General features: G+C 42.2%; 1 protein-coding gene across 5 annotated transcripts in view; it reads right to left on the bottom strand.

The window, feature by feature from the left end:
- Nucleotides 1-130: 130 nt before the first annotated feature.
- CMSS1 (cms1 ribosomal small subunit homolog) overlaps nt 131-22,014 on the bottom strand; it is a 415,355-nt gene continuing 393,471 nt past the window's right edge. For 3 of the 5 annotated variants that reach the window (XM_080654118.1, XM_080654117.1, XM_080654116.1), the window contains 7 exons: nt 21,402-21,531; nt 17,941-18,000; nt 16,732-16,834; nt 12,993-13,053; nt 11,645-11,732; nt 7,371-7,459; nt 2,233-4,479 (listed from right to left, as the gene is read on the bottom strand). In XM_080654118.1, coding sequence (XP_080510244.1) covers nt 4,396-4,479; nt 7,371-7,459; nt 11,645-11,732; nt 12,993-13,053; nt 16,732-16,834; nt 17,941-18,000; nt 21,402-21,531 — 615 coding nt within the window. In that variant the 3' untranslated portion in view covers nt 2,233-4,395. Of the gene's footprint in view, nt 4,480-7,370; nt 7,460-11,644; nt 11,733-12,992; nt 13,054-16,731; nt 16,835-17,940; nt 18,001-21,401; nt 21,532-22,014 lie in introns of all 5 variants that reach the window. The other 2 variants (XM_080654114.1, XM_080654115.1) reach the window with 2 other exon arrangements.

The raw sequence follows: 22,014 nt of genomic DNA on the forward strand, positions 1-22,014 counted from the left end.
ACACCCTCACAGAAACACCCAGAATAATATTTGATCAACTAACTATCTGGGCACCCTGTGGCCCAGTCAAGTTGTCACATAAAATTAACCATCAGAGATAGTAAGAAAAATACTTCTGGGGCAACATGCTTGAGAGATCACCAGATACACATTTTATTTTTTTCCAAATACACATTTTATAAGTATTTTTGTATTTACATATTTTTTGCTTCTAAGTAAACCTGTTTTAAGCATACAATTATACTTCATTTGCTCTGCTTTCCAAATTTCTAGAACAGGGTTCCTCAACATCAGCAATGTTGACATTTGGGCCAGATGTCTTTGTGGTGAGGGGCTGCCCTGTAGGTTGTAGAATGTGTAGTAGTATCCCTGGCCTTGACCCACTAACTGCCAGTCACCACCCCCGATTATGTGCCAATAGTAACCCCCTACTTGTGACAACAAAATGTCTCCAGACACGAGGCAAATTCTCCTCTGGTTGAGAACCACTGCTCTAAGTTGATGTGGGCATGACCATCTGTTGGCAGCTGGTGTTGCAGTACCACTAGAAACTTAAGAGCGTGACTTTTTAAGTCCTTGCTTTCATTTTTCTTTAACCTTTGTGTATATAGCCTCCTAGGCATCAGCAGTCATTTTATATATTTGGAGTTGCCTCATATTTCACTGCCTTTTCCGATTAACTGCTGGGATGCAAATGTACTAAAGATAAGTGTAGAATCAGGAAGTGATTGTGTGTGGAATATACTAACACCCACACATAACTTATATGCAAACATAATAATCATTCATGATGGTCTCATTTTTGGTTTTGGTAAATCAATAGTGGCTTAGTGGATTTGTCTGAATTTTGATATGCATAGAATGGATGTCTCAATTTGCAAATCTGTCCTCTTATATAATCACTAGAGGCCCAGTGCATGAAATTCATTCACGAGTAGGGTCCGTAGGCCTGCCTAGCAATCAGGGCCGATCGGGGCCTTCTGGATGCTGGCTGGGGCCTCCCTTCCCCGGCTGCCAGCCAAGGCCTCCCTTAGTTCTGCGCTGACTCTGGGTGGTCAGCGCACATCATAGCCAGCAATCAAACTCCTGGTCTGCCCGTCAAACTCCTGAGGGGATAATTTGCATATTAGGCATATATATATATATGTAGACTAGAGGCCTGGTGCACGAAATTTGTGCATGGGTATGGTCCCTAGGCCTGGCCTGCGATCAGGGCCATCTCCCCCAGCTGCCCACAGCCTGCCCCACCCCCCACCACCACCCACCCCTGGTTCCCCGTTTGCCATTGAGTGATTGGTGCCTGACGGCTAGGGGAAGGGACTGAGAAGTCAGCTGTTCCTGCCTGCTTGCTGGCCCCACCCCTGCCCCCGCAGTGGGTGGCCATCAGGCGATCAGAGTCTGCCGGCTGGGGAAAGAGACCAAGAGATAGTCAGTGTGTTTCATAGTGACTGGTCCAGCAGTCGTTCTGCCATTAGGGTGAATTTGCATATTATCCTTTAATTATATAGGACAGAGGCCTGGTGCATGGGTGGGGACCAGCTGGCCTGCCCTGAATCAGGGTTGGGGGTCCTCACTGGGATGGGGCCAGCCTGGGCAAGGGGCCTGGGGTGGTTTGCAGGCCAGCCACACCTTGATCGGGGTGGGGGTCCCTGCTGGGGGGTGGGGTGGCCTGGGTGAGGGGCCGTGAGCGGTTTGCAGGCCAGCCATGCTCCGGCTTTGTCAGGAAGGACGTCCAGAAGATGTCTGATCTAATTAGCATATTACCCTTTTATTAGTATAGATGCTTGATGTTTTCCTCCAGATTAATCTAAGACCTGTTAATTGACAGGAAGTTAAATGCCTGTACTGGGAAGGCATGTGATCTATTCTTTTTTCTTACTATTGACTAAGAACAACTCACATGTTAAGATGAAAGGGATGACAAGAATAGGGTTAAGTTTAGCCTAGTTGAATAGATTTTCACATTGTGGCAGCTTTTCTCCTTTTTCCTCTAACTGGTGGGCCTGTGTCAGGATCCTGCAGAATGGAACTTGCTTTTCTTCCCTTTGAGTCCCTGCGGGTGGCTTCCAGACAACAGAGGTGCACTAGCAGCAAGTCTCTGGTGTGCAGAAGTATGTTTTTGCTGGAGGTTGATGTGCTAGACTGCCAGGCTCATTAAAATGTCACAGTATTCAAATGTGGAATTTTATGTACCAGTAGTGGCATCTGTTTGTTTTTCTCTTATTTGATTTATATGCCTGAATCCCTAAAATGGTGATCATGGTGTCCTGCCATGGGAGATCTGGGGACTTCTGGTTCTGCTACTTAAAACTACTGGGTGTCCTTCCTGAGATTCACTTTCAACATCTAAAAAATGTGAATAATAATACTCTTCCTTCAGTACTATGTCAATGATTAAACATGACAGATCTATGTAAGTGAAAGCCCTAAATATTGCTTAACACAGATGGGTAATCAATAAAAATTATTTAAATGAGTAAGAAAGTAAGTGAATTTAAGCAACAAAATAAAACCAATAGTATTGGGTTATAATTCATAGGACAAAATAAGCACTCATGAGTCCATACTGATGTAAAAAATTGAACCAACAAGTAAATGGGGAAAAGAGACAGCTTTCTTACAGAATAATTCCAATTAATAAATATTGAAATAATGAGGGAAACAGAAAAATCACTATAGAACAATGGTTGTAGGCAAGAACTACTAATGTTGCTAAAATTAATAGGCAAAGTATGAGGGAAAACACGATATTTGTGTAGCCTAAAGTATTTCCTCCAAGATAAGTATCAATTACAAGGAAAAAATAGTAACTTTACAGGGGGGAAATTCAGCAGGCACTACTGTAATCAGGTGAACAAAGTTGGCATCACCAATAATAAGATGAATCAACATTATATACCCCCTGCTATGATGCATAAAAAATGGCACATCCATCCCTGGTTAGAGAATCATCCCATACATCAGGTTGCAGGTTCAATTCCCAGTCACGGGACATACCTAGGTTGCAGGTTCAATCCCTGGTCGGGGCACATCATTGATTTTTCTTTCTCTCTCTCCCTCTCCCTTCCTCTCTGAAATCAATCCTATATAATAAAGAGGGAATATGCAAATTGACCATCACACAGTCACAAAGATGGCGTGCCCATAGCCACAAGATGGCGGTGCCCAGTCCCCTTAGCCCTGCCTGAGTCCCCCAGTCCTTTCAGCCCAGCTGTGGGGGGTGGCAGGTATACGGTATAGCCGGACCCGCCCTCAGGCGGGTCTGGCCACTCCTTGCTCCTGCTGTTGGAGTCCCACAGTCCTTTCAGTCCAGCTTGGGGGACGGCAGGTGCACGGTGCGGCTGGACCCGCCCTCAGCCCCCCAGCCACCTAGGGCCGGTCCAAGGTGCAGGAAAGCCTTGGATGGCGGCTACCCAGCCAACGCCTGAGGCATAGGCAAGCCTTGGATGGCCGCTGCCCAGCCGCCTAGGGCAGCCTGAGGCTCAGGTAACCAGGGCCGGCCGAGGCTTGTGCTGCCGGCAGTGGAGCAGCAGAGGTGTGATGGGGGCGTCACCTTCCCCTGATCGCCGGGTCACCTCCCACCCCTGAGGGCTCCCGGACTGTGAGAGGGGGCAGGCTGGGCTGAGGAACCTCCCTCCAGTGCATGAACTTTCATGCACCGGGCCTCTAGTAAAAATATATTGAAGAAAGCAAGCAAGCCAACAGACATCAGTGGAAAAAGTGGTGAAATTGAATGAAGTCTGTAGTTTGGTTAATTGTACTGTACCAACATTGATTTCTTAGTTCTGATAACTATCGTGGTTATACATGATGTTAATATTGGGAAAAGCCAGAGGAAGGACATATGGGAATTCTCTACACTATTTTTGTAACTTTTCTGTAAGTCTGAAATTATTTCAAAATAACAAGATAAAAAATAAATAAGATAGTTGTAGTTATATAGTTGTCTTTTGTATTTACAAAGTGCCACATATACTTACAGCTCTTCCTAATACTACTACTGCCATGCTTCACACTAGGACCAGACTTCACAGTTTGCAAATCTGTTCCACATGTACCATCACATGGAATCCTCAACAATCCTTCCAAATATCATTCCCATTTTGCAGGTGATGAGACTGAGGCTCAGAGAGGGAAGTGTTTGCCTAAGGCGGCCCAGCACAGTAACGTCAGAGGCCAGTTGGTGAGAGAAAAACAAGCTGGCAATATTTTATTATACAGGGGGTTGGCAAAGGACAGATTCATGTTGATCACACATTCTCAGAGGTCTACCTGGTGATGCAGCTAATGCAATAAAACAGCAGCTGATATGTACTGAGTGTCTGCAGTGTGTCTGAGCCATTGAACAAGAGGCAAATCCCACTGTGAACACTAGGATTTTCACTGGGACACAGATTAGAAGAGGCCCAGCTTCAAGGATTCCGACTTGCACAGACTGAGGACTCCCATTTCCAGAAGTTCAAAAACTTCCTTTTTTATCTAAATGAGAGAAAAGACAAAAAAAAAAATAGGTTAAGATTAAGAAAAGATGGTCTTGGTGAATAAATTCAACCTTCTGGACTCTGGTATTTATGCAGCTGATATGGCCAGAGTCAGGGACGGCAGAAATTCTAACCCATATTTTATACAGAGCTGGAATAGCTGGAATAGTTGCACAAGTAAAGGAAGAGGTATTATATAAAACACCAGTTTCGTTCAAGTGTCCTTTTGCTTGCAGCCACTTAAAATAAAATCTCATACAAAGATATCTAAAGTGTGCCCAGATTATACACAATATCTATGTAATAAAAGCCTAAGCGATCGTTACGGTGGAATGACCGGAATGACCGGTTGCTATGATGCGCACTGACCACCAGGGGCAGACGCTCAACACAGGACCTGCACCCTGGTGGTCAGTGTGCTCCCACAGGGGGAGTGCTGCTCAGCCAGAAGCCAAGCTCATGGCTGGCGAGTGCAGTGGCGGTGGCGGAAGCCTCTCCCACCTTCGCGACAGTGCTAAGGAGCAGCAAGCTGAACGGTAAGGAGCAGCGAGCAGGCAGGTGGTAAGGAGCGAGGGGTCCTGGACTGTGAGAGGGATGTCTGTCTGCCAGCTTAGGCCTGCTCCCCACTAGAGGGAACAGGCCAGGTTGAGGGACCCCGCCCCTCGAGTGCATGAATTTCATGCATTGGGCCTCTAGTTCTAATATAGGATAACTGCTAATAATGACATCAACATAAAAAAAAAAACTATGGGTGACAAGGGTTTTTTGTTGTTGTTGTTACTATTTCTCTGTATTATTGTAATTAGAAAACTAGTGGTGGATTACTCAGATTTAACATTAAATCTGAAATAATCAAATATAGCCCCATGTGCTGGACATCAAATTGGTTAAACCAGTTCATTTTTAATTTTTATTGATTTCAGAGAGGGAGAGAGAGAAACATTGATGAGAGAGAAAAGTGGATCAGCTGCCTCCTACACCCCACACTGGGGATCGAACCCACTACCTGGGCATGTGCCCTGACTGGGAATTGAACCATGACCTCCTGGTTCATAGGTCGACACTCAATCACTGAGCCACACTGGCCTGGCTAAACCAGTTAAAAAAAACCACAAAAATTGTTTAGGGTACAGTGTGTGTGTGTGTGTGTGTGTGTGTGTGTGTGTGTGTGTGTGTGTTTGTGTAGGAAACTGGGACAATTGTCTTTTAACTTGAACTGATGTCTGATATAATTCACTGATCATTTGTGATAAGTTTGGTCATTCTGGGAGTGTAGTTTTATGTGGTAAATTAGTCCACAGGGCATGGTTGGAGGAGTAATTTGAAGCCTCTTCGCTAGTTACTGCCATGATTCATTCCTGATTGGTGACCAGCAGCCCTGTTTACTATTGCACAAATCCTTTTATCTCCAACAGCTACATTGATTGGTTGCCTCCCATAAGCACCCTGACTAAGGATCAAATCTGGAACCTGGATATGTATCTTGATTGGGAATCGAACCAGCAACATTTTGGTGCTTGGAACAGTGCTCACCCAACTGAGCCATACTGGCCAGGGCAGGCATTCAGTTTTTGAAAATATATTTTTATTGATTTCAGAGAGGAAGGGAGAAGAAGAGAAAGATAGAAATATCAATGATGAGAGAGAATTATCGATAGGTTGCCTCCCACACACCCCATACTAGGGATCAAGCTCACAACCCGGGCATGTGCCCTGACTGGGAATCGAACCATGATCTCCTGGTTCATAGGTTAATGCTCAACCATGGAGCTTCTCAGGCAGGGTAAGGACAGGCATTCAATTTTAATCTACTGAGACATCAAAAAATCCCCCGAAACCAAAATAGCCTTCTAAATTAAGTAAGTGGGTTTTAGGAGATATAAATGAAAGGAGTTTCAGGGGGTAAAATAGGCAGGTTTAGGGAGTTCTAGAAATAAAGAGGGTCCATGGAGGAGGAAGGCTTGGAGCCCATAGGTGGGGGATTAGAGCGGCCAAAAGGCTCACATTCACAGAGAACAAAAGGTGCCACAGGATAAGGGAGAGGAAGACATCCGTTCACAGAAGATAGGAAAAGCCACAGGATATGGGGAGAAAGAGGAAACAAACTTTCACAGAGGACAGAGAAATGCTGACAAATGAGAGAAAGAGGAAAACAGATTTTCACAGGAGACAGAGACTTCTACCACTGAAGGGGGAGAGATAGAGGGGGGCACCATGTGGGGTTTGGGCTTTGAAGCTGATATTCTACCAATTGGAAGGCAGCATGAAGAGACAAAAAACTGCAGCCTTTATCAACCTTAGTAAAAAGGGGTTTGAGGGGCTACCCCCTTTGGGACCCCCTCCCTAAATGGGAGTCTGTACTTGTTTCCAATAAATTTCCACCTTTTCATCTACCACCTTTTGTCTGTGGCTTCATTCTTCAAATCCACCTGGACAAGAACCTGGGAAAGAAATCACCCTTGCGTCCTGCTCAGAAAAAAACACTCAACTCATAAAGATGTGAGCAATGAGGCAAATTTGCACCCCTACCTCCAAGTGCACTTATAAGGATGAAAAGCAAAGGTGATTGTGTCTCTAAAGCAAAGCACAGGGAAGTATACCAATCCTTCAGAGCTTCCTATTTCTCAAAGGTACAGTAGAGCTATGGTCCCTAGTGAGGCAGAAGCTCTCGGTCATTTAATGAGGAAACAAAGCTGATTCCTATAAAACACATGGGAAGGATAGGATTATGTGTAAGGGGTGAGATGGGTTCCATGATTATTCCTTTACAGTAACTGTCAAAGGCCAGGATGTGCTGGTCTTCATGTCAAAGACTTCATTACTGTGTTTGAACTCAAGTTCAGATTAAAAAAAAAACACAATTAAAGACAACTGCTGGTTACACGGTACCTCGGGAATGTCCATCATCCTCCTCAACTTCTGATCTCTCCAATTCCAGTCAAAAACCAGAAACTTTAAGGGGTTCAAATTAAGGCCACCTGAAAGAGATAGGGAGAGGGTTTCCACAGTCAAGACCTCATGACGTGAACGAATTAAAATTACTTTTTATTCTCTTGGTTGCTTTTTGCCTCGTTTGCTGTCCACTCCCCAGTAACTAATCTCTCACATCAAATGCTGCCCTTGCCTGACGGAAAACAAATGCGGTAGTCTGAGACTCCTCTCCTATAATTTTATCACTGATTCTGAGAAGCAGAGACGCTGCTCTTGCTAAACTTGTCAAATGCTCAAGTGCTGGCAAAAAATCAATCCCAAGCCTCCAGGAAGCGCCAGAGGGTGAAGTTTCATTCCTCACAGGGATTTGATAAGATTCCTGCAGTTTGGAGTTGAGTCTACCTGAGGCCACATGACCGAGGAGGTGAGTGGGCAAAAGGATGAGGACAGGGCTGGGAGGTTCATTTTGGCAGAAAAGGAAGCTAAGGTGAATGGGCCCTATTAAAGGCTGCTATCCCCTGAGGAGACTGGGAAAGCACTTAGGGCTATTCCCACTGTCTTCCTGTCTATCTAGAGACAATAATAGAATGTGGGGCTCCAGGGGATCTCAGGGATTGTCTGCCTTTCCAAGGCCTCAGAGTCGGGCACAGTTAGCTCTTCTCACTCTCCATGTTCTCCCCACTGCCCCAAGCTGTTACATGTTTCACTTGGAAACATAATTGAAGCCTTCTTTTACACAACTGCAGCATGTCCCTTCAACTCTCCTGTGATTATTTCAATATTTCCCTCTCTGCCCAGAATAATTTAAAACAAATTTTTTTTTATTGATTTCAGAAAGGAAGGGCGAGGGAGAGAAAGATAGAAACATCAATGATGACAGAGAATTATTGATCAGCTGCCTCTTGCATGCCCCTTACTGGGGATCAAGCCTGCAACTGGGGCATGTGGCCTAACTGGGAATTGAACCTAGACCTCCTGGTTCATAGGCCCACGCTCAACCACTGAGCTACATCAGCCAGGCCCAAAAGAATTTTTTAATGCTTCTTATAATTACAATGCCTCTTATTTAAAATTCTCTGAAAAATTAAAAATGATAAATAAAGAATGACAATGGGTTGGTAGTCTTCCTTAAAAACAATGCACTGCTGGTGTAGAGCAAACAGGTACAACCTCTCTAAAAAAGTACTGGGCATTATAAAAAAAGAGCTTTAAAATGCTTCCTATTGATAAAAAAAATTCTCCATCTACACATATCCCAATAAAAACATCAGAAATTTAAACACAGCTACTTACAAAATGATCATTGCAGTATTATTTATAATAGCAAAAAATAAGAAACAACCCAAATATCCTACCATGATAAAACTGTTAAAAAACAATCTAACTTGGGTTTAATATACAAAATACAGAAAGAACTCATATAACTCGATAGAAAAAAAAAATCTAATTTAAAAATGGGCAGAGGAACCGAGTAGGCATTTTTCCAAAGAAGACATCCAAACGGCCAACAAGTACATGAAAAGATGTTCAACATTACTAATTATCAGGGAAATACAAATAAAAACCACAGTGAAAGGCCTGGCTGGCATGGCTCAGTGGTTGAGCGTCCACCCATGAACCAGGAGGTCACGGTTTGATTCTCAGTCAGGGCACATGCCTGGGTTTCGGCCTCGATCCTCAGTGTGGGGTGTGCAGGAAGCAGCCTATCAATTATTCTCTCTCATCATTGATGTTTCTATCTCTTTCTCCCTTTCCCTTCCTATCTCTGAAATCAATAAAAATATATAAAAAACAAACACAATGAGATATCACCTCACACCTGTTATCAAAAAGACAAAAGATAACAAGTGTTGGCAAGAATGTGGAGAAAAGAGAAGCCTTGCACACTGTTAGTGGAAATGTAAATTGGTGCAACCACTATGGAAAATGGTATGGAAGGTCCTCAAAACATTAAAAAGATAACTACCATATGATCCAGCTATCCCATTTCTGGGTACATAGCCAAAGAAAATGAAATCTCTATCTCAAAAGGTGTCTCACAACTCTGTAGAAATCTAATTTCAATGATCTGTACAGCTTTGTTTTTTCTCTCTCTTCTAAATATAAAGAAGAGTGGCCCTACTGCACTGGGGCCTGGTGACCACAAAAACCCATCTGTATTCCAGGAAAGAAAGAGGTGAATCTCTGGCTGGGGGCTGGGGGAGAAGCAGTGTCCATCCCTGGCCTCTCCCGATGCCCAGCCAAGCTCTCCCAAGTCTGTGTTTCACAGAAGGCCTATGAGCACCTCTCACCTGTTCCTTCATTTTCATCGCCCCATCACATTCACAAGACAAAAATCCAAACTCCTCAGATTATTGTTCAAGGCCTTCCCTCATAATCTGACTTTCTTCCCAGTTGAACCATAAGACAGTACAGTCCATGAAGTCTCCAAGTAAGAAACGTGGTCTCTTCAGTATAAACAACTAGCATTTTTCGAGTTCTTAAGGTATAACACTCACTGTGCTGAGCTCTTTATTGGCATTCAATTTCAATAATAATACTTTGAGAAAGGTACTATTTCTGTCTCTGTCATTCTGATAGAGAAACAGGTTTAGAGAAGGTAACTTGCAAGGTCATAGAGCTGGTTAAGTTGTTGGACCTGGGATCTGAATCCATAACAGGGTTTCTTGGACTCAACACAGTATTGCTCATTTATCATCTCCTCCAGGTATACCACATGTCTCTCCACCTGCCCTCCTCTGATTCAGCTCTTCTCCCGTTCCTGAATGTTCCTGAATGCTTTCCTCACATCTCCACAGATCCTACTTTAATTCTCCCCATATTTAAAGATCAGTTAAAAACTCGATAAAGCTTTCTCTGCAGACTCAGCTACCACATCAATCTTTCCCTCATTTCAACTCCTCTAGACTCAGAAGTACTCACTTGGCCTTTGTGCTTTACTGTCTTGTATGGTCAATCTAATTCTATGTGCACTTATCTCTTCAATGGGATCGGGAGATCCCTTTTGGGGAAGGCTCAGGAACCAGGAAAGCCTAGATTGAGTGACTCTGGGAGGGCCACTTAACCCTGTGTGCTTTGGTTTTCTCTCTGAGGAAATCAGAACCCTAGCCTGCAAGGGTGAGGTGAGTACTACATGAGATATACGTAAATGTGTCTAGCATACTGCTAAGTACACAAAGGAACTAAAAAATATTTTTTTCCCTTCCTTATCTGGGGCCTCCCATTTGTTACTTATAATTGCACAGAGCTCTGTGTACAGTGGGCATATTTATCCTGGGTGGCTTTCATCTGAAGAGAAACACTAGTATTTTTAGTTTTCGTTTGCTTTCTGGCAAATGACTACCTCTATACCGAGTTACTATACTAATGAACACATTACGTTTAGAAATATGAAAAATCCAGGAATAGCTCCTGTCAGTTATGAAACAATGTGTATTATTATATTGAAGAAGTAATTTGGAAATGAGAATTGATAAGAAATCTTTAATCTGTCTGGCAGGCAGAACAGGTAATAAGATCATTAGCAGGTTAGCAGGTGGATGTCGTCTGGAATACTTTCTGGGTAAAGCACTACAAGAGAAATGATTTAGAATATCAATATTTCATCCACAGAAACTACATTTTAAAAATGTTTTTAAAAAAAATTGATTTCAGAGAGGAAGGGAGAGGGAGAGAGATAGAAATGTCAGTGATGTAAGAGAATCATTGATTGGCTACCTCCTACACGCCCCCCACTGGGGATCGAGCCTGGAACTCAGGCATGGGCCCTGACCGGGAATCGAATCGTGACCTCCTGGTTCATAGGTCAATGCCCAACCACTGAGCCATGCCAGCTAGGTGAAACTGCATTTTTGTTTGAATATGTTTTCAAGTGGAATGGAAGTCGTGGGGAACCAAGACACAATTAAGTGAGAGGGAAATACTGAACATATCCAGCTCTACAAATTCCAGAGGGTGCAAACTGATGGAATCAATTGTGGATCCACTAACCTGTTTAAACCAATTGAAATCTGAATGTATTTAGGTGGGCACATGCCCTTCAATTTCACAGTTCTCATCCTTCCCTACTCCATCATACCTGCTGGCTGACTTTAGAGACGCACAGCTGAATTTCCAACTCCTTAATTAACACAGAGATCTGGTTTCACTGCATCACACATGTGGTTCCCAAAACTCACATGGGGGTAGGGCCAACTCCCAGCTCTGAAGACTATCACTGGCTCTTTTCATACCTTGTTTAATGAGTTCTTTAATCCTCCCTGGAGTTCCTACACCCAGGTGCACGGCACGCTTCTCCAGCAACTTTACCTGCTCCTGGACCTATTCCAAGATGGAAGAGAATAAAGAGAAGTGTGATATTGAGGCAGACTACCAAAATATATTTCTCATACAAATGTGGACTTCGTCCACGGTTTCTGACTCATAACTCCCCAAGCCCTTGCAAGTTCCTAAGTGTTGAGAGTGATAAAGCTGTCTTTTGTTACTTGAATGAGGAGACTTTTGGAAGCACCTGAAGATGGAGACTGGTTCCAGGAGAACCTACTATGTAATTAGAGGGTTGAAACTTTCACTCCCACCCCCAACCTCCAGGGAGGAGTGGGGGGCTGAGGTTGAATCAATCGCCAATGGCTAATGATTTAATCAATCATGCCTAAGTACTGATGCCTCCTTAAAACACCTGAGAGGAAGGGTTTGAAGAACTTCTGGGTTGGTGAACACATGGAGATTTGGGGAGAGTGGTGTGCCTGGAGAGGGTATGGAAGCTCCACAACCTTTCCCATCCCTGCCCTAGGCATCTCTTCCATCTGGCTGTTCCTGAGTTACATGTTTTTATAACGAATCAGTGATCTAGTAAGTAAAATGTTTCGTCAGCTGCTCTAGCAAATTAATTGAATCCGAGGAGGGGGTTGTGGGAACTTCTGATTTAGAATCAGTTGGTCAGAAGAATAGGTAACATCCTGGACTTTCAACCGGTGTCTGAAGTTGGGGTATGAGGTGTGCATGTGCTCTTGTAGGACTGAGCCCTTAACCTGTGGAACCTGATGTGTTTCTAGGTAGACAATGTCAGAACTGAGTTGCATTGTAGGACATGAAGCTGGTGTCCAGAGCATTTCTTGGATATGTGAGGAAGCACCCCCTCCACATGTTGGAAATTGGGTCCAGAAACTCTTTTCAAAGAGTCATTAGAAAGTGCAATCAATCATGGGCCAATTTAGAGATTTTGTCTAAAAGTTAAGAAAGTTAAAAAGCAAGTGAGACTACCCTTGTTTAGGGCAAAGAAGGTTAACATCAAGATAGAAGAAAACTGGTAAATCTTCACAAAGTCCAGGGTCAAGCCTCAGCTTCTGTAGAGGAACCTCGGAGCAGGGAAGAGTGTGACTGCTGTGGGGAGAGGTGGGTGTGTAGTGGTAGGGAATGCAAAGAAAACCAAAATGGTCATTAAATGTGTTGTAGAAGGAGGCACCAAAGAAAACCCTTGCCAAGGAGTTACACAGAGGTTGGAGAGAAAAACTGAGGTCTAGAAGTGACCCTTAAGGATCACTAACATCTTCCACCAAGAACCACAAGCCCTTTGCTTACCTTTATGTGTTTTGCAAATAATTTCATAACTTTGCTGTCTCCTCTGAATGCTGTCATCGACCTAATGAAAAGGAATAGAATAATGCACAAGAAAAGTCAATCCTTCTGGGCCTATTGACTAATTCAGTATTATTTCTTTCTTTATTCAAAGAATATGTGCATTTATTGATATGCATACTAGGGGCCCAGTGAACGAATTCGTGCACCTTGAAAGGAACTGTGGGCTGCAAGGCTAAGGTGGGCACAGGGACGGGTCTCGGCCCATCCTCCACGCCTCACCCGGCCCCCCCCACTGCGGCTCCTCTCTGCCAGCAGCCCCGCTCCCGCTGCCGCTGCTCCCATGTGCTGACCGTGCCAGCCCCGCTCGCACCCGCTGATGGCGTGGAGTGACTGGGGCCAGCGCCAGCAGTGGATGTGAGCGGGGCCAGCACTGTCAGCAGGTGTGAGCAGCGGCTGCTGCCCTGATTGCCCTTCAGGAGCAGGAGGAGGTCGAGAAGCCCTGAGGAGCGACTGGGGCTGGCAGCTGCCGCTCTCACCCGCTGATGGCGCTGAGCGATCAGGGCCGGCACTGGGCACTGGCAGCGGGTGCGAGCAGCAGCTCCAGCACTGGCAGTGGATGTGAGTGGGGTTGGCTCTGGCAGCAGGTGCAAGCACCGGGTGGGACTGTGGCATGGAGCAAAGAATTTTCAGTAACCACCAGAGGCTCACCCCAATGATAGCAACTGGCGCCCCACTTTGGTCTGGCACCCCTGTTCACCTGCTCCACCATCCCACTGTGGCTGACATCCGCCATGTTCCATGCTCTGCTGCCTGTTGCTGATGTCCACCATGTTCTGTGTGTGCCCCCTGCTGGTCAGCGCATGTCATAGTGACTGGTTGTTCGGTTGTTCTGCCGTTTCGTCTATTTGCATATTAGGGTTTTATATATATATAGATATGTTCACCTGTATGTGTATATATACTCACAAAAAAAAAGTTCTGAGATTTTCAGGCTAGCCCTCTCTGAAATGAAAATGGGTGGCCTTTTATTCAGGCTTCTCATTCTCACACATAGGGTTAGCTTTACTTAGGTTTTCTTGGATATTGAAACATGGATCTGCACTTTACTTGCAATACAGATTTTCTATATTTCAGGTTCCTAGCAGAGAACTGATCTTCAAATTCTGTAGTATAGTTCTCATATAAAATGTGGTTGTGAGACATCTCTTACAACACTGGGGTCAGCCTGTGCTCTGGGGCAGTGCGGGGAGCTGGGATGAGCTGACAGGGTGGAGCAAGAGGGTTTGTGTCTTTCATCAGAGCATCCTCCTCTTTTATTTACTTTGTAGAGTGAGCTTTTCCATAAAATGTTTTATGTAGAAATGCTTTAGATATAAATGGGTATAAAATAGCAATACCTTTTAGTCGATGTTTGGGGCAAGAACTAACATGGAAAAACTGCTTTAGAATATTATTTTCCTGTATATATCATTATTATGTTTGGGGAAATATTATTGGTCAGCAGGAATCTATGAGTTTGCAAATAGTGAATCATGTTATACAAGTGCTGTTGCACTTGATTTTTAAAAATATATTTTTATTGATTTCAGAGAGGAAGGGGGAGGGAGAGAGAGGGAAACATCAATGATGAGAGAGAAGCATTGATTGGCTGCCTCCTGCATGTCCCCTATTGGGGATCGAGCCCACAACCCGGGCATGTGCCCTGACTGGGAATCAAACCACAGGTACATAGGTTGATTCTCCTGGTTCACAGGTTGATGCTCAACACTGAGCCATGCCGCCCGGGCTGCACTTGATTTTTTACTTATATGTAAGCTTTCTCCAAGGCAAGATTAACTAGGAAGACAATTTAGGGGACATATTTGACATAACTCATGGTTCTCAAGGGAGCAGATATTCTTACAAAAGTTAGAATTATTCACCATTAGTCTTTATGAATAGGGCTCATTGTACCCGCTCAAAATTCACCTTTTGCAAATCCCCTAACCTTGAAATGGATCATAATATTACCAGGTGACACAGGGAAACACTGAGAATTGGTAAATGAAGTGCGACAACATAGTGCTTTTATGTCCCCCAGAAAGGTATTTATGTAGAGTAAGCACTCAAATTAATTTGACAAGTTGTTTTTAAGAGGCCACCTTGAGGCCAACCTCTTTGCCATTAGAGCTTGAATATGAAATAAGTTCTGTGGTGGTAGTTTTTAAAACATGGAAAAGTCTATGCAAACTCCTATTACTTCAAATAGAGCTTCCCAGAGTAGTGGGAGTCTTGAAGATCAATTGTCTAAGCAGAACTAGTTGAAAGAAACACTTCTGTGCGTGCCTAATGGGGAAAGGAGAGTTTGAAGGACTATTAACAAAGCTTAACGACTACTTTTCTAAATTAATGATCAGATTAGTTCATTTAGACAGGTAGATGCTAAATACCTACTGAGTGTCTACATTTGCACCTAAGTCTATTTGATCAAGTTCCTCTTTCTTCAGGACTTAAATTTTCCTTTACTTTGTCTTGTGCCAAAACCTGGCACAGAGCCTGACCCTTTCAGTAAATCCTCTTTCACTCTGATGGCTCTTCCCTGAGAGCTGAGTGTTACCCAGACCTAGTGGAAGCCCTTTTGTTTATTCTACACAAACGACAGTAAATGAAAAAGTATGTGAAAGCATGTGGTAAAGCACTGACAAATTATCTTTACAACGCAATTTTTACATTAACAATTCTGGTCCACTGGAATTTATCTTGGTATAAGAAGTGAGATATGGACCCAAGTTTATTTTTCCAGGCGGCTGCCCAGTTGTTCCAGTACCATTTATTAAACAATCCATCTTTCCCTACTGATTTGTCACCTTGGCCATACGCTACATTTTCATATACATGTGAGTCTATTTCTGAACTTCCAGTTCTGTTCCACGGATCTAATCTGTCTGTCATGCATGAGCCAGTTCCATACTGTATTGATTATTGAGACTTTGTAGTATGTTTTTTTAAAAATCTGATACTATAGGCATAGTACCTGCTCATTAGTATCTTTTTCAGATTTTCCCTGAGGACAGATGACTTAGAAATAGTTTACCTAGTTTAAAAATGATTCTTTTGGAGTTCCATTGGGAATCTATGAAACTTGTGGAATATCTTAGGTAAAACAGACATTTTTACATCACTAAGTCTAATTATTCAAGGACATGGTATGCCTTTGTGATTGTTCAAGGTCTTCTGCATCACTCTGAAAAATTTTCTTTATGTAGGCTTTCATAAGTTTATTTCTGTGTTTTATCTTTTCTTCTAACTGGTTATTGCTATGGTCTCCCTGTTTCCACCCTTGCCCTCTGCAATGTGTGTTCTCCACACAGCAGCCAAAGAGACCCTTCAGGATGATTATCCAGATCATTCTGACTGTCCCCTCTGCCTGGCACGCTCTTAGCCCTCTGCTTGGCTTTCTCCTTCACTGTGTTCAAGTCTTGGCGCACGTGCCATCTCCTTGGAGAAGCTTTCTGGGACCACCTTTTAAAAGAAGCCCCCTATACTGTCCACTTCTATACTGTATTTTTTCTTATATAATTATCACTAGCTGACATTACAATGTATATTTATTTGTTTGTCTGTGTCCCTCACTGGAAAGTCCTACGAGAGAGCGGACTCTGTTTCGCTCATTGCAACATCTTCAGCATACAGAACATATCAATACGGCACACACAGCTATTCAGGAAACATTAACAAACTAATAGGTAAAGCGTCCAACCTAATGAGCTCCAGGGCTCGAATGGCAGAGCTGCAGATGATCAGCATTAGGACTGACTTCTTCTCTGTATGGTTTTTCCGAAGTTTTACCCACTTAGGGCAGACTGAAAAAAAAAATACCATAAGAGAAAACATTATTGTAAATTAGTGTTTAAGTAAAATAAGATAAATGAGCACTGTTTAGATTCTATTCTCTGGTTATTGTAGGTATTGGATTAAAATGAAATATCATTAAATTACAACACAAAACATATATTATGCCAAATAGCTAAAGTGACTAGTTTTAGGACTAAGCAAAAAAAGTTTAAAAGAATGCATTTGTGATACCTTTAATTGGTTTGATGCTTGAAGGCAATGTTTAGTAGGAAAAGAATTCTGATTCAATGATGTTAAATTTTAAAGGGACACTGAGCATAAAATGTAAAATAGAAATGACATTAAAATAATAGCAACCATCTGGGTGAGCTGTGACACTGTGCTAGGCACTTTACATGTGTTCTCTTATTTAGCTCTCATAGCCCCAAGCAGTTGATTACATTTACATTTGCTGAATTTGAGGGGGAGAAAGGTTTATGAACTCAAGCTGAGTGTCCTCAGAACTGAATAGAGTTTGAAAGAAGAATGATAAATCCTTTACATCTAAATATTTCATTGTTGGTTACAGATAAACGACTAGCTCGTGTGAATAATCTAGTTATTTTTGACTACACACAATACAAGTTGAAAAGATCAAATTAGATGGACTATATAATACTCAGGGTCAGAGCTCTGAAGATGTGGACAGAGCCTCAGAATCTCAGAGCTGGAACAGGGGTCACACAGTCCAACTTCCTCATCTTTTAGATAACAAAGTCAAGTCTCAGAGAATGCTCAGTGACTTTCCCCAGGTCAAAGAGCAAATTAGTGATGGATCTGAACTAGAACGCTAATTATTCCCTAGGTTCGTAGACCAATATTTCTCATGTGTTATAAAACAAAAATCAGACCAAATCACAAATTCTCAAAGCCAGACCAAAACAAGAATAAACTTAAATAAAAAAAGTTATTATGAAGAGGACCTAAAACACCCTCCATTTAAAATCCATTTGAGGTGGAAACTTTTTATTTTAAATGTAGTTTTGAAAATTTTTATTTTGAAGAGACTGAATTTATGTTTTAACGTAATAACAATTTGGTGAATATTTTTTTTAAAAAATGAGAGTTTACTTACTTTCTTTTAGGTATGATGAAAGACTATGAGTCAAATCGTTGGCCTTGAGGAAACAGGAGTCTAGGATTATGAGAAACATGCTTTGTAGAGAATTCTGCAACTATTTCATTGTTGATTTCACATAATAAAAACAGATTAAACCAGGTTGTATATCATTAGCGAACTGGGGGCTCATCACATATTTAAAGTGTTTGTCTAGGACATAAAACGTTAGCAGCAGCAATAACAAGTAAACATTAACTGTCCATAGTTTCTTAGGGTAGAGAAGTACAAGCTTATTGTATTATTCAATGGATTAATGAAACATCATTATTTTTCAAATAACAGGCAATATACAAAGGCAAAGCTGAAACAAATCTATGTCGAGATGTTCCCAATATAACATTCAAACATAGGGAATTGCTCAACCAATGACAATCGTGGTTTAGCAATCATGTAGTATTGTTAACTCTGTTACGGAGATGGATAAAAAAGCAGCAGGTTTATTGTCCTAATTATTATTATATTTTTAATCCTCACCCAAGGATATTTTTCCCATTGATTTTTAGAGAGAGTAGAAAGGATGGGGAGAGACATGAAGAGAGAGACATCGTTGTGAGAGAGATACACCGATTGGTTGCCTCCACTGCTCCTGCACACACCCCAAAACCGGAATTGAAACAGGGACCCGACGCTCTATCCACTGAGCCAAACTGAGTAGGGCTGTCCCACTTTTTCTACAAGGAAAAGTCTGTCACACAGCAGAGTGCTAGGGAGCAAACTATTACTAAATTAAATGACATTTATATTGTGACCCAGCATTTATAACACATTACGTGAATAATGAACTTCAAAGATGTTGCCTCCTGTACTGTTGTGGAACCTTCGATGGTCTTTAAAATTAATTTCCCAAGCCTGGACATGATCATGCTTACCTGGAGAGCTTTGCAGAAGATACAGATTCCTGGGATGGACTGACTTTTTCATAGTGAATCAGGATTCCCTGGGGGTGAGCCTGGGAATTTGCTTTTTAAGTTGCAGCTAGCCTTCAGGCTTTTAGCGCTGATCTAAACCACACTGCAGCTCTCAGGAGGACAGCAGGGTTAGCTCCAAGGGACTCCTGCCTCGAAACTAATTAAGTGCCCATGTGTCTGACATTAACAATGTACAGCACACCATGTTAATTGAAAAGACATGTTCCTGCCCTACAGACACAAACAACCTCAAATCAAAACCAAGTTACACACTTGGCAAACTAAATAGGAAAATATTTGATTATTTACAGCCAGTTTACACCCCTTCCTGGGCCTGCACCAAACAACCCATGGCATGTCCCTCCTCTCACCTAGCACACACTTCCTCTCTGTCCTTGGTCTTATCAGTGTAGTGATGGGCCTTTTCTCTAACCCAGGGGTGGGCAAACTTTTTGACTCGAGGGCCACAATGGGTTCTTAAACTGGACCGGAGGGCCGGAACAAAAGCATGGATGGAGTGTTTGTGTGAACTAATATAAATTCAAAGTAAAGGAGCGGAGGGGAGAGCAAGAGAACCAGATAGAACAGCCGGATCCGGCCCGCGGGCCGTAGTTTGCCCACGGCTGCTCTAAACCTTTCCTATGATGCATTCAATCACTGGGAATCAGAATGGCCTAATTTCTTAACTGAAAATGAAAACCTGCTCTTTTTGCTCATAATAGTATTTTTAACATATTTACAATTATTTTCTAAATTCCTCCCTAAACCAACTCATGCCCACATATTTTTGCTTACCAATATTACTGAACTCTAATACAGCAATAATATAATGTAAACTCACTATGGAACTCAAATGATTCTTTAAAGGCTTCTTCTGACCTTTGACTCTCTACTGTTGTAGCAAGTTAAGGTTTTTGATGTTCCATGAGGTTACAGGGGAGCAGTGGTCCCATTATCTCACTAGTCCTTCCAAAGTTGAAGGTATGTTCTAACCAAAAACGAGAAAGGAAAAATGACCACTGAGCCACAGTAAAACCACACTCCCTATTAAACCTTGAAAAGAGGCTTTGTTATAACACTTGCTTCCTGAGAAAGAGCAGCCAGGACCCAGCGCTCCTCCGGAGGAACTGCTGTGCTAAGAAGAGTGCTGCTAACTGCAGTTGGAGCCAGGGGGCCCAGTAAGTCAGAACTCCAGGTCTCGCTATGTGGAAATGCACTCTTTCCTTTCCCTAAAGGACACCCCTTTTGGAAAAGAAATGCACAGGGCACTCAGGTCTCCAACTCAATGTGCATTTTATAAATAAAGCTTATCACAGAGGAATTATAAAAATTCAGGGAACAGGCTGTTTTTCAGCTTCTCAAGCCTCTAGAAAGCATACAGTTGTAATGGAAAAAGGAAGTCAAACCACCCTTGACTTTTTCCAAAAGCAGCGTTAGGTAGCCCTTGTGGTCTATAACTAGCGCACCTCAGGCATGGCACCCAAACTGTTTTCATTTTGAGTTTATGACATCTTTTTTCTTCAATCTCTGCCCAGGAGTTATAGGTTGTATCATAAATTTAAAATTAATAAAAGTAGGTTATTTTAAAAATTTTTCAATGTATTTTAACTTAATTATAAATTCTCTAAGACAGTAGATTTCAAACAATAGTAGGGTGAAGAGTCACCTGGGTGATGTGTCAGCCTTGCTAACAATGCACAATTTTGTCCCTATCTTTAGGTAGTTGGCTTGAAAAAGTTTGGGCCAGGACCCAACAACTATCTTAAAAGCAAAACCATAATTAGAAATCCATGATAAGAGCAACAATAAAACTAAGCTGCTTATTAAAGCTAACATTCTTATCTATAAAGGATGAATAAATTAGTGTTTCATGTGTATACTTTTAAATGTGTGGTTTATCTTTATTTAACTTCTATCCTCCTTAGGGATTGTTACTCTTTGAAGAATCTGGTCAGAAAAAAAATAAATAAATAAAAGCACCCAGCTGGTGTGGTTCAGTGGTTGAGCCATCGACCTATGAACAGGAGGTCACAGTTTGATTCTCAGTCAGGGCACATGCCTAGGTTGTGGGCTCAATAGCCAGTAGGGGGCATGGAGGAGGCAGCTGATCAATGATTGTCTCTCATTTACATTTCTATCTCTCTCTCCCTCTCTGAAATCAATAAAAAAATATTTTTTAAAAAAGCATACGCAACAACTAGCCTTTTGAGTAAAAATACAATTAAAATCTTACTATTAGGTTACCATGTAGCATCTTAATAAAGAAATCATCCACAAATTAAAATTACGAGGTTGAGGAAAGGAGCATTAGTATGGGGAAAATATATTAATGTCTGGCTGAGACACCTTGCCATAACATAAAGATGAATCTGTTTTGCTCCTCCTCATCAGGAAAATTGCTAGCAATTAACAATGGATCCTTCTGAATGACTAACCTCAGAATAGTAAGAAATAAAAAAAAAAAAAAAGAAAAAGAAAAGGAAAAAAACCAAAGAAGCCTGGCTGTACCTGGTAGCTTCAGTTCTTCTAATTCAATCACTGAGCGGCTGCTGCTGTAATAGTCCTTCATCAGTTTCTGCAGGTCTTCAGGTGTCCCAGGTTTTGGCTCTGATTTTGCAAGAATGTCAGTAATTTTCTTCTAAGATGAGAAGAAAGAAAGAAAAAAAAACAACAACAAGGAGGAAAGACTTTAGAATGGCATTTGGCTTATGATGGGTTGATTCCTCTGGCATTTAAACTACACATAGGCTTTGGTGGTAGCCAAGTATGAATGTGAGTTCTAATAAACACACTTGAGAAAACGTAATAGCAATTTTTTGGGCACTGCTGCTTTGAAAAACAAATGGAGGATCTAAAAGATTCCTTGTAACTCCTAGTTACAAAGACATCTAGGAGAACCGACATTTTTACAGCAGTCTTCATAATAGGATTTTATTTTCTGTTAAAAGTTAAGAAATTCTGTGGAAGCTCTCCTTAAACCTGGAAGGGCAGAATTCTGAGAATTTCTTGCCTAACCTGGTTTTTCAAGCACTGACTCTCACTTTGGATTTCGGGGATTAAGTAAAAGCTACAGGAGTAATCTGAGCATAGGACTCGCTGCAAAGGGAGACTTTTAGACCCT

The sequence above is a fragment of the Plecotus auritus genome (genome assembly GCF_963455305.1).
Source record: "Plecotus auritus genome assembly, chromosome: 2".
In the NCBI taxonomy this organism is placed as follows: domain Eukaryota; kingdom Metazoa; phylum Chordata; class Mammalia; order Chiroptera; family Vespertilionidae; genus Plecotus; species Plecotus auritus.